The following is a 13467-nucleotide window of genomic DNA, read 5'->3' on the forward strand; positions in this document are numbered from 1 at the left end:
GCAGAACTAAATATTTAATTAATTAGTAAATACTTTTCTTAGAAAGCAACAGTTAAGGTACCCTTGAGCAAAACCCATAACCATCAAAGTTGAAGAGCCCAGATACAAGCTGTGATACCTGGGAGAGGTGTGTGTGTGTGTGTGTGTGTGTGTGTGTGTGTGTGTGTGTGTGTGTGTGCGTGCGTGCGTGTGTGTGTGTGTGTGTGTGCTGTTAATCTATTTATTTATTTACCCGTCATCGGCTGTAATAATAACAGCCGCAGGAATATGTCAATAGCAAAACATGTATGTTCTATTTATGTTCATTGAAAACATTTGATAAAAACGCTTTAATTTCTAATATTGGATCAAATATATAAGTTTGAATGCCCCATGTCTATTTTCAAACACTTCTTTTCACACTTTCATTAACGATTTCAAGCGCATCTTTTGGAGTGATGTCAAACAGTGATAAAAAGTGTTCAGTGTAAAGTGAAAAAAAAAGGCTGGCACTAAATAAAAAAATAAAAGTACTTTTAGATGAACTTCTCCACTTTACTTTTGCAGCACTTGTTCAGTGTGTGTTTGCCTTAAGACCGTTATTTGTTTGTTTACCTGTTTGGGGGTGTTGTCTGTGTGGTTGGTGGGAGGGGGGGTGCTCTCTGAGGCGGGCTCAGACTCGGAGTGACGCAGGCTGGCCCTCTTCTTCTTGATGAGGTCTGCGTCCCTGTTATAGGAGAAGCCCAGTTTCTGGTGGGGCGGGGAGGCCCCTCTCCTGGTGGGGGACCCTGGCTCTGTACTCCCCTCCCGTCTCTCCTCTCCCCCCTCCTCCGCCTGCTGCTGTCTCTCCGTCTCCCTGTGAGGTAACTCGCTGAGGTCTAAAGTTTTGGCTTTGAGCAGACTCCCCCTGTCCTCAGAGCTTGTTGCTGAGGCGGCTAACGCTGTGCGCGGCGATGGGACTGGAGGAGACTTTAAAGAGCCTGATGCTGGACAGCTGGCCGCTCCTACCTCCGCCTTCCAGCCTGGCTCCGTCACCTCTTCCTCAGCAGCTTTCGTCGTGCCGTTAGACTCGGGGTTCACTTCACCAGCGGCGTCTACGGGCTCAGAGTTAGCCTGGTGGTGCTGCACGTCGTTGATTTCAGCATAGAACTTGTCCTGACCGATGGAGGCGTTGGTGTCCGTCTCAAAGTCTCCCACTTTGTAGGTGCTGCGGCTGCTGTTGGCCTCGATCTGCACCACGTTCAGTTCCTCCCCGGAGAAGTGGGCGCGGATCTGGTACAGGTAGGTCATCACCGTGAGCTTGTCGGGGATGGCCAGCAGCACCATGTCTGACGGCTCCAGGAGACGGGAGATACCCAGGCTCGCAAAAACATCGTAAGCCTGCCGAAAAAAAAAAGACAGAAAGTTACAGATTTGTACAACAGAGCCACGGTCATGTTACAGGAGTTTGAAAAATGGATGGGTGCCAATGCTTGATGAGATAGCAGAAGTCTGGTTTATTTTTCAGACATGGCTTGTTTTTGGTGCCTCCCATGCATGATCCGTGTGTGTGTGAGTGAGAGACACCTTTGGCATGACTGCTGACGGGTCATGTCAGGGATGGTTGTCCCCGATAAGAGACGCAGATACCCCAAGACAGAGCGCTTAATCCCACAGTGTGTGTGTGTGAGAGTGTGTGTGTTTGTGTGTCCTTATCGCTCCCCTATATCAACCTGCCCACGCTCTCCGTCACGCGTGTAATTGGTCTGATTAGAGTCTGATGAGAAAATACAGGTTTGATTATCAAGCGACACACGAAACCCAATCCCCCGTCACCAGATAGACTGAGACAGAGAGACAGAGAGAGAGAAGGGATGACAACCATTATCGCAGCCAATGACAGGTAAATAAATAGATTAACAGCACACACACACACACACACACACCACACACACACACACACACACACACACACACACACACACACGCGTGCACACACACACACACACACACACACACACACACACACACACACACACACACACACACACACACACACACACACACACACACACACACACACACACACACACACACACACACACACACACACACACACACACACACACACACACACACACACACACACAGGTATCACAGCTTGTATCTGGGCTGCTTGATAGTGTTGATCTAATTCCAACCTGTTGCCTTGTGCGCTTGTTTCACTGCCTCTGTCGTCTCTCCCCCAGTCTATCAATCTCTCCCTCTTTCTCTCCGTCCCCCTCTCTGACTCCCAAAGCTTCTCTGTGTGTTTGTATACTGTTATTTACCCCACGGATTGTTTTTAAGAGCGCGCTTATTTTTTCAGCCCCTTCCTCTGTGAGTCCTTTTCTTTCTCCCCCTTTACATTTTCTTTCCTTTATCTAGAAATGAGTCAATTGAGCAAGTCTGATCTTTCATAAGTGTCTCTAATGGCGCATTTCCACTGCAGGGCCTCGCACGGCTTAGTACGGTATAGTTATGCCTTGGTAGGTCAGACTCACTTTATGCTGCGTTTCCATTACAGTTTAGGAACTGGGCAGTAACTATAGTAACGCAGTGTAGGCGGAGCCGTGACGTCACCTTCAATGCGAAACACAAAACCAACATCAGCCGTTAGCTGTTAGCCCTCAGAGCTCACAGCTCCTCATATCTGTTCAGAAACTAGACAGAAGTTAAACAAGTACAAACCACAGACTGTCTGTGTCATGGAGAACACAGTCGCTGGTTTATTTATGTCTGTAGGTCGTTGTTGTGAGTGCGGACGGTCGGAGCATATACAACGTTAGCTTAGCCGATCTCCATTCAGAAAACACGCATTTTAAAAGGTGTTTCTCTGCCGTCTGTCTGCAGACTTGTCAAAGCATTAATTCATGGTTTTTACTAACCGGTATCAGTATGTTGTTACTTCGGCATCATTTTAAAACGTGTATTACAATTAAATCACGGTCAAATATGTTCATCTTGTTGTAGTTGTAGCCCCCTTGCCAGCGATTCTCTCTCTAGTTTAGCATACTCAGCCCGGTTGTTGGTCCGGAAAGAAGCTGGATTTTGGAGAGCCAGAAAACTGTGAAGAGGTACCCGTCAGCCGGAACTACCCCTAGTGGAAACGCTACAAAAAACGGGCCGGGTTTGGCACGGCACGCTTAAACCGTGCTACGCGCTGCAGTGGAAATGCGCCATAAGTGAGCCTGAGCAACTTCAACTATAATGGTTATGGGTTTTTCTCAAGGGTACCTTAACTGTTGCTTTCTAAGAAAAGTATTTACTGTATTTCTGACTGGGGACAGGAGATAGGAATGAGAGGAATGGAGAGTAAAGAAGTGGTTTAAATGAGAGATGCTTCTCAATTTACAATCAATTATGATGTCTTTTGTTAGGAGGAGTCTTTTCCCCTCTCACCTCTATTGTGCCTTTCTATAGATGGAAAGTATGTGTTTGTGCTTGCAAAGACAAGGCAGGAGGAAAGAGCTGACGGCGGGAAAGAACAGAGGACTTTGCCTTTACAGAGAGCCTGTTAAAGTTCCCCCCTCTCCTTTCCCTGGCAGAAAGGGAGTGTTCAAGAAAGGAGAAAGAGAAGGAAAAAGAATATGGGGAATAAGAGGGCCTGATTGGGTTTCTAACACGTATTCAGGGGAGCAAAGTGTGCTTACATTGTTCTCCTCTCACATAGGGGAGGCTGTGAAAGAGAGCGACAACTTTGCTGCTCAATAGGGACAGAAAGAAAGGAAGGAAGAAAGAGAAAAGAGTGAGAGTGGGAGCTTCTTGAGGAGGAAGAAGGGAGGGAGACTGGATTTTGTTTCAGGGTCAATGTTAGTCTCGACATGTGCTTTAGTGTTTCTGACCTCAGTGTCCAGATGTATTCTTTCTATATCTTCTCTCATTGCTTGAAGAGCAAGGATCGTGTCCCACTGAGACACTGATACTGAGAAAAGACCGGTTTGAAAAGACAGCCTTGTTAGTAAGGGGGTAGCCTACAGTGTGTGCCCCCTCTCAACAGTTAAATCATAATTATGGAAATTATTTTTAAATGATTATCAAGCAAAAGGGGCAATGGGAAGTGGCTTCATTTTTTCGCCATCAAGAATGTTAAAATATAAATAAGTAAAAACACACTTCCTGATAAGAGGAGAGCATGAATTGTCGAATTGGCAGTTATTCAGGCTAAAAACTAGAGGGCACCGAGCCTTCGCAGCAGCTGGTCCCAGGCTCTGGAACACTCTGCCCTTACCTGTGAGGTCGGCCCAGACACTAGGGGCTTTTAAATCCTCTCTAAAAACACACTTTTTCTCTCTGGCCTTTTAAAAGTGAGCAGAGCATGACATTTTTCATTTTGTATTTTAACTGTGTCTGCCTTTATATTTGTTGTTTTTAACTTAAATGCTACAAATTGCAATATGTTCCGTATATTTTTTATTCATGTACAGCACTTTGGCGCGACCGAAAGTTGTTTTAAAATGTGCTTTATAAATAAACTTGATTTGATTTGATTCCATATATATTTGTATTCTACTTTATTACTATCATTGTTCATTGTTTTTAAAATCAAATCCTAATTGTTTAACTTCATCACAAAATCTTGGTCTGCAGATGAATGTATTCCACCAAACTAAAAGCAAACAATGAGTTGATGAAGTTTAGGTATTTCATGTATGCGTTAATAGTGAAACAAATTGACTGCAATATTTGATTTGTGATTTGGCACAAATTCCGTATTTCCGGATTTATATCTTGGTAAAATAAAATTATCAATCCATCCATCTTCTCCCGCTTATCCGTGGTCGGGTCGCGGGGGTAGCAGTTCCAGCAGAGAGCCCCAAACTTCCTTTTCCCTGGCGACATCAACCAGCTCTGACTGGGGGATCCCAAGGCGCTCCCAGGCCAGCGAAGAGATATAATCCCTCCACCTGGTCCTAGGTCTACCCCTTGGTCTCTTCCCAGCTGGACGTGCCTGAAACACCTCCCTAGGGAGGCGCCCAGGTGGCATCCTAACTAGGTGCCCGAACCACCTCAACTGGCTCCTTACATTTTTTTTTTTTATAATAAATACTAATGATCTCATTTGTATCAATCAGCCCTACTGATTGGTTGATAACATGTGAATACACCTACCAAAAGAACTGAACTTCTGTATTCCTGACCACTCGAAAAGCTACATTTCTGTCCAATAACAAAATCATGTATTTTGGGAGAAAAAATCAAGTTCTCTCACTTTCCATCATTGGGCTGACAAAGCTTTTGGTTTGGACTCAAATGTCAGCGTCTCCTGCCCTGGGCCGCTGCCCCCCCCCCCCCCCCCCCCCCACTCTCTCTCAGTGACTGACAGCTATCTATCGTTGTCAATCATCAGAGCCCCCCCCCCTCCTCAGCCCAACCCCTAACTGGTTGTGCTCAGGGAGCTTTAGCCCGGTGCTTGGTGCTACACTATCAGATGGCATGACAAATGACTTCTCTTCCTCATCACACACACACACACACACACACACACACACACACACACACACACACACACACACACACACACACACACACACACACACACACACACACACACACACACACACACACACACACACACACACACACACACACACACACACACACACACACACACACACACACACACACACACACACACACACACACACCTTAAACAAACATATAGACACACCCATCCATACATACACATATCCATTGATAATGGATCATTTCAAAGGCTCTTCTGAATATTCACTTCCCCCTATTTTCATTCCTACGCACCCCCAATATTGATTGTCCTTATCTGTCATAATTCAGCACAGTCTGAGCTCATTGCAATCACTCTTCACAGATAGACTGGGAAAGGAGGAGGGGGCACGTCTATCAGCTCGCCATGAAAGGCGGATATAGTTGTCATTTCTACACTTTTCCATTTCTGCTGTCCATTCAATACATTCTATACATTCTAATAACTCTTTATAAAGCAACTCTATCCAACATGGTGGATGGGAGATAAGTCTTTTTTCATCACGCTCTTTCATTCTGTTCTTCGCACATTCATTTCTCTCTCTTCTTTTCCATTGCTTGCTCTACGGGCTCCTTAACCCGGCATCATTATTCTGTCCGAGCCCGTGCCTGGCGTGTTTCCTTATTTCGTGCAGGGCGTCATGGGCACCCTTCTCCTGTGCAAACACATTCAGGGTGCTACATGACACCACACGATGCGTCTCTCCCCTTTCATTTCCCCTGAACCCACTGGCCTTTACAATCACAGCCTCCAACAATACAGAGTATAATATGTCTACAATGTAGTGTCTGTGTTACTGCTGGATATAAACCAACATTATCCATAGTGTACAATCCCTCAGACGCATACTTGCCAACCTTGAGACCTCAGAAATCGGGAGCATTTCAAAACCACCGCGGGGCTAGTGGGTCGCCGGAGCGGTTAGATTAACATTAACATGCTTATTGTAGTTGCGGCCTGTAGCACCATCCTTGATGGAGCATATGTGTGGGCTGGACCTGTATTTTGGGCTGGACCTGTATTTTGGGCTGGACCTGTATTTTGGGCTGGAAAGGAGTGAGCAGAGGGTAGAGTTGTCGATTCTTGTTCTGTTTTCTGTGACTATCTGCCTCACCCATGAATGTATAATAAGAACGCCTCACCCTCTCAGACTTTCAGTTGCGCGCGCTACTAAAGAGACGCGCTACTAAAGAGACGCGCTATCATGGAAACCAAACAACGGTGTAGCTGTATTAAAGTCAGAGTGGAAACAGTCGCGAGTAAATCAGATTTTGTCAGAAATGCGGGAGAAATATGACCCCGGGAGGAAACCGGGAGTATCCCGCGGAAATCGGGAGGGTTGGCAAGTGTGCTCGGAAGTCACATCTCACATGCTAACAAAATCTGCTCACATGCAGACATTCGATCCCAAACATCTATATATGGCTTGTTGCATTCTAGGAAATTGCTCTGCAAGCACTAAGTTATCAATGTACCAATACAATGTGGCTATCACTGGTTGCTAACTTTACGGACTGATAATATTTAAAATGTAGTCGCTGCTAACAAAGGTAAACAACAACTACAGTTTACAGAAAACAGATTGAGCAGGAACCCTGATTACCGAATATATCAGTCATTGATTTCAGGTGTTGTTCAATAAGCCGCACACATGATGGTCTCCTTACCAAATATATCTTGTGAGTAGATGTGATGTGTATGTGTGTATAAATGTGGACGTTTTTTTATGTAGTTATGTTGTGGTGTATAATGTATTTATGTATATGTATTTGTGTGAGGCCTCGAACAAAGTAGAAAATAAATAATCCATCTATTCATGAAGGTTGCTAAAGTAAAACCTAGGAAAGGTTTTCGCTGGTAAACTTTTCTTGCAGGTTAATTCCTTTAACTAATTGTGCTTTGTGAAGCAAAAACATTTAAGGACGTTCAAAAAATACTTGCCCTGCTCAACTAAACCAAACTTGACAGTACTAACATAGTTGTTTGGCATACATCCAATGTTGCTTATGCACCTAGATCCTTGAAGGCCATATGAGGACTCTGGCAGGAGGAGTCAGTTCTCTGATATCTACCTGCAGTGCGTCTCCTCTGAACGGAGCAGCATGCTTGGTCAAATGTACATCAGCAGCCGGCGTAGATCTTTACAGAGGAGCAGGTCGCACAGAGCTGCAGCTATTCACCGGCTATCACCTTCTACGGCATATTCCCATATTACTTATATCTAGCCAATTTCTTCAGGGCTACTTGAGCACCTGGAGGGGGGTGAGGGGCAGTTAGCAGATATGGGATTGGGTCTCTCCCTCTCCCTCCACTGTGGTTATTGTCAACAGGGTAGCATTCATGCCTAACAGGGCCACCAGAGGTTATCGCTGAGCCAGAGTGTGTGTGAGAAGAGGAAATAATGCTGCAGGAACCCGACGCATATCGTTCTGTGTAGCCCTCGGGGCCAGAGAGGGGACAGGGCGATGGTGTGTAGTATATATGTGTGTGAGTGTGTAGCAGCAAAGGGAAAGGGAAAATAGAGGTGTGCATTTGTGTGTTGGGAAAGTAAGTAAATGTGCACGACAAGAGCCAGAGGGACGGAGGAGGAAATGGCAATGTGTGCACCTCAAACTGTGAATGTGAAGATACGATGACATAGGGCGAGGTGTGGATGGGTTATTCAGGTGTGCTTTAGTAGTGAATGTATTTACTGTATGTGGGTTGACATGTTTTAGGAAAGGACAGAAATCAAACCAACGAGATGTCTCCGAACCAACATGGACGGTTTATTCTATCTTGAGCATTCTGAAAAAGTGAAGCATAAAAAGCTAAGCTAATATGAAGTGCCTTCAACATACATTATTGTATGGCCTGTACAATTCTGGTTAAAAGAATAAGTCTGGTTGTATGGAAGTCTATAAGAAAATGACCCTTCTTCTTAGATGATTTATTACGCAAGTAAACATTGGAAACATGAGTTCGTTGTCTCAATCTTAACATGATGTTCATTTCGTAAACGATGGTCCCATTTGGAGTAAAACAGCAGCGTATGCTTTACGGTTGACAGGTCTCTATCCAGGTCTTCTTTGTGTTTTCTTCCCAACATTTGAAGTCTTTTACATTGTTTCTTGTTCCGTGTTCGAGTGTAATTATTTCAAACCTGTCATGGCACTTCCAAAAAACAAGATGGCAATGTAAATGCCAAACACGAGGCTTAGGGGTGATGCCATGCTGACAACTTCCACTTTTCATATACAACCTATGATTACAGTTACCAGTAAACAGATGCATACCCCCCCCTGCACGCTGTTTTACAGAAATACAAACAAAATAATCTAATCAACACAGGACAAATGTGTTCTTATTATATACACAGTGACTTAAACACACTAAGCAGAGGCCGTTTGGTAATCTCCCAGCATGCAGCAGAGCTAAGATAGCATCTCACCAGGTGACTTAGTCATTGCCACGTAGACACATCGCAGCGGGGGGAACGTCTTGGAAACACTGTCATTATAACGTCTGGCTGTAGTTCATATGTGTAATTGTGAGTGTATTTGTTAGCCTTCATGTGGGTTTCCCCTCTCCCCATTTAAACCAGGAACCACACATGCACAGTACATCCAGGGATTAATGGCAGATCTCTAAATAAGGCCGAATGGAGATGTGGTTGGGAGGGAGCTAAGTGGTGTGAAGGGCCCAGCGGTGGCTGCCTCTTACCTTTTTGTTGTTTTCTTTAATATCCTGAGGATTGAGCGACTTGTAGTCTCTGGAAGAACAGTGGGGAAGGTGGGAGAGGAGGCAGGCAGGGAGAAAATGAAGAGGGAGAGAGAGAGAGAATGGGGGACAGAGAGAGATAGCGGAGAAAGTTTAAATATGCGTCACATGTAATGGCATTAGAACTGTAACATGCAATTTCATAGCAGTGCAATCAACAGAACTAATAGAGTGGAAAATATGTAAAAATAACACACCGGAGTGCAAAGGCACGCAAACACACACACACACACACACACACACACACACACACACACACACACACACACACACACACACACACACACACACACACACACACACACACACACACACACACACACACACACACACACACACACACACACACACACACACACACACACACACACGGTTTAGATAAATAATCTTCATGTCTGCTCCCTTGATGGGGCTGCAGGTTTTCCATATGTTGTATACACACATTAAACACCAAACATTTAATAGGATTGTAAGACCCGATTTTTCTTGCAGCTCCATTAACAACATCAAGGACAATAACAATAACGGACATTTAACATTACATTCAATCTAAATATGTCCAAGACTCTTTAACTTTGATTATGACTTCGCCTTCTGAAATGTGAACTGTCTGAGTCCAACCCGAAATGACCTCACTCGTCTAACTAGAACCACCAGACTCAGAGTCAGTTTCATCCCACAGGCCATAAGACTATTAAACACCTGCACTTCTGAAAGAACATCCATAACATCTGTTTGCAACTTATATATATCAATATTATTATTCTGCACTGTTTCTATTATTATATTGTATTTTATAGTATTTACCATACCACTGTTGGAGGAGCCTGTGACCTAAGATTTTCATTGTCTTTACTGTAACACTGTAGCTATGTAAACATGACAAGAAAAGCCTTGAATCTACTGGTCTTATTTCTAGCCCTGATGTGTGTGTGTGTGTGTGTGTGTGTGTGTGTGTGTGTGTGTGTGTGTGTGTGTGTGTGTGTGTGTGTGTGTGTGTGTGTGTGTGTCCTACATTGTGTCGGGCCTGAAGTGGTGCAGCAGGGCGCAGAAGGCCAGGCCGTTCCTCCAGGACGTGGTGAAGTTGGTGATCTTGACCCCGCGGTAGTTCTTGGTGACCTCGCGGCACCACACCAGCAGAGACTGGCTGGCGTTGGGCTTGCCTCCCAGAACCGGGCTCGGGATGGGGCTGGGCTGCAGGCAGAGGAAAGAAAAAAGGTTTCGAGTTGAATCTTTCAATATATTCCACCTTCACAGTATGAAATGGATCAATGCGAAATACTTATATCCATTCCCTAAATTAGGGCTGTGTTTTTGGGTCAGAAGGACAATACACATTATTACTGATAGTTACAAATGAATAATCCACATGGTGGTGCAGGGATAACATGTTTTTGTAGGCCAACTCGGAAGTTAGCATCGCAAGGGCTCCCTCAAAAAAAGGTATGAGATTTTTCCATTGGATTTCCCAATGTTGCAGAAGATAATCTCTGTGGCAAACAACTGTTTATGGAACTTATATGTTTGGTTTAGCAGGAAATCTCCACATATTGAAACTACTTCAGGATTTGTGAAGCCTGAATGCAATCATCAGAAGTAAAAGCTAACGTTATGCTATAAACAAACCACATAGCGGTCACATGACTTCACCTCACCACCCCTTAGCTAAATGTGGCTAATGCTTTCAAAACAAGTGAACATCTCTTAAGCTTGTGTTAACCACAAACCTTCTTTCAGGCATTTAACCAAAAGCACGTCCAAAATAAATTGACTTTGAGACAAGGAAACCAGAAGCGGCAGGTTTAAGGTTCATTACTGCAGCACGTCTCTATTGGATTATATCTCTATTATATGGGTTATATGTGTCTTAAATGTGTTTTTTTAACTGGTATGAGAGCATACTACATTCCAAACCATTGGCACAAAAGATTGTCCACGATGCTCCCCCCCCCCGATCCAAGTCTGAGCTCCTTTCATTATTTATTTCTCAATTAAATGTTTTACTTAGCAACCTCCACCCATCCAATTAGCTTGCCATTCCGACATACAATGAGGCCACACATTCACGCACACACACTCACGCAGACACACACACACACACACACACACGCCATAACGAAGGGTCATGCACAAAGCAGTGTATGACCGTGGATAATGTAAACATCTTATTAATTAGCTCCGCCTTTGAAGTCTTATCTGGGTCGAAAGCTTTCACCATTAGGAGCCTCTCCTCTCCCAGACTCCAAATCCCACAAATCCTCGGTGGCGTGGAGACACTGGTCCGCCTCTGACGTCCAGCAGAACCAATGCTATTCTGATTATTCAGCCCGCTGTTCACTAATCTGGTTATGCAGCGACAGATACGCGCTAATTCTCTCAGATCGTTTTGGAGAGAAATGGCAAAAAATGTCACTGAGATTTGATTAAATTCATTAGAGGCAAGTGATCAAAAAGACTATGAAATGTGTTCAAATATTTCTATTATATGCAGGACAATGAAATTAACATATGACTAATAACACAGCTTTCATTAATAGTGTGACACAATGTGTTTAAGCAGGGTGTCTAACTTTCATTAAGCCTAATTTGACTTTAATATCAGACACACTAAAGGATGACATACTAGTACAACTATGGAAAAAACACTACATCATTGTTGGATTGCAAGCAAGACAAAACTGCTTCACTGAACTATATTAAGGTTCTCTGTTGTTAATTAATAGTTCTGTATTAATTGTGTAATTTCTAGTAAAATATTGGTTTAGATCAAATGCAAATGTGGTCTTACTGATGTTTAATGTCCAAGCGCTGGATGGTTTCATTCGTCACAGCTTTACTTGACCTTTAGCAGTGAAAAAGTGAATGAAGAGATGTTGCTGTTACACGGCCTGGTACTGGCCACCGTAACGAGTTAACCCGGTTTTTAAGACACAGTGAAGGCCATGAGAAAACAGCTCACAAGACTGCTTGAGTCTCAGCGCTGTAACAAGGCGTGTGGTGGCCCACCAACCCCCTCTGTTGGCGGCTTTCTGCGACTGCAAGAACACGAGAGCCTCAGAAAATATAGGAACACAAATTTGGCTCTGGGAAAACAATTATTATGTAAAGGGGACAGTGTGCTCCGGTAAGCATCTTCCAGCCCTCAAAAGCAGACGTAAAATCGTTCAGAAAATCATCAGGGGCATTGGAAATAAATAGAATTTGAATTGAATTAAAAATACTAGCTAGACAACATCCCTCCAAAGAGATGTGTGCTTAGGCCACATGCAGAGACCTACAGTAGAAGAGTCCATACAACATTTGAAGACAATCTGAACCAAAACGTAACACAAACTTTGTGACAGGATTAAGGCCTTTAGATATGAGGCTGTCCTTGCTGCTACGACACTAACACATCATTGGTTTGAAATGTCAACAGGCATAAACAAATGAAGAACTGAAGCAACATTAGTGAGTTAGCCGAAGTCTATAAACACCTGGATGTCTCTTACTCTTCTATTGTTGTAGTTTAACCCGTGTGACCGCGAGCCTGGAGCCTGCTGAGATGCCACAAGGGCCAAATCAGATGAAAGACACCGGAGGCCGTCTCTAACAGCAAATCCTAACCTTTGTACCAGTGTGTGTGTGTGTGTGTGTGTGTGTGTGTGTGTGTGTGTGTGTGTGTGTGTGTGTGTGTGTGTGTGTGTGTGAGTCATGCAGGCCCCTACGGCCGCCTCGGTGCAGGGAGACGGTAGCGGGAGCCTGAGGGGCGGACACTTGACATTTCCGGCTCATCTTTAAAAGTGGGCCTTAACCTTTCCCCGCAGCTTCTCCAGACACGTTTTAGGCGGCCTCGACAATGCCTGCGTGCCACTCAAACAAACCGAGGGGGAGAAAATAGATAAAAAGTCAGAAAGTCAATACCGATAACAACATGGTGGTAACTACTGTATGGGGATCAGGAGAGGAATTGTTTTTTGACCTCATCAAACCTTGTTGTCCCTTATCACCGACTTATCTAACGTAATGTAGGTATTCAGACTTAAGAAGAGGGAGAACATATATTAATTTCACGACACTTACACATAAGTACATACTTCTCTAAACTAAACGTGTTCCTCCAGTTGTCTCTGCTTAGCCAAATGTTGTTGTGCGTGTCAGTAATAGCTTGAATGTGTGTGTGTGTGTGTGTGTGTGTGTGTGTGTGTGTGTGTGTGTGTGTGTGT

At 44.2% G+C, this 13467-nt stretch overlaps 1 protein-coding gene across 4 annotated transcripts in view; it reads right to left on the reverse strand.

Annotated features, from left to right (window-relative positions):
- ehbp1 (EH domain binding protein 1) overlaps window positions 1-13467 on the reverse strand; it is a 188199-nt gene that overhangs the window by 75770 nt on the left and 98962 nt on the right. For all 4 annotated transcript variants that reach the window (XM_034100365.1, XM_034100363.2, XM_034100364.2 and 1 more), the window contains 3 exons: window positions 10278-10456; window positions 9206-9254; window positions 595-1359 (listed from right to left, as the gene is read on the reverse strand). In XM_034100365.1, the coding sequence (XP_033956256.1) occupies window positions 595-1359; window positions 9206-9254; window positions 10278-10456 (993 nt within the window). The remainder of the gene's footprint in view (window positions 1-594; window positions 1360-9205; window positions 9255-10277; window positions 10457-13467) is intronic.

This window comes from Pseudochaenichthys georgianus, chromosome 15 (genome assembly GCF_902827115.2).
Source record: "Pseudochaenichthys georgianus chromosome 15, fPseGeo1.2, whole genome shotgun sequence".
NCBI classification, from domain to species: Eukaryota; Metazoa; Chordata; class Actinopteri; order Perciformes; family Channichthyidae; genus Pseudochaenichthys; species Pseudochaenichthys georgianus.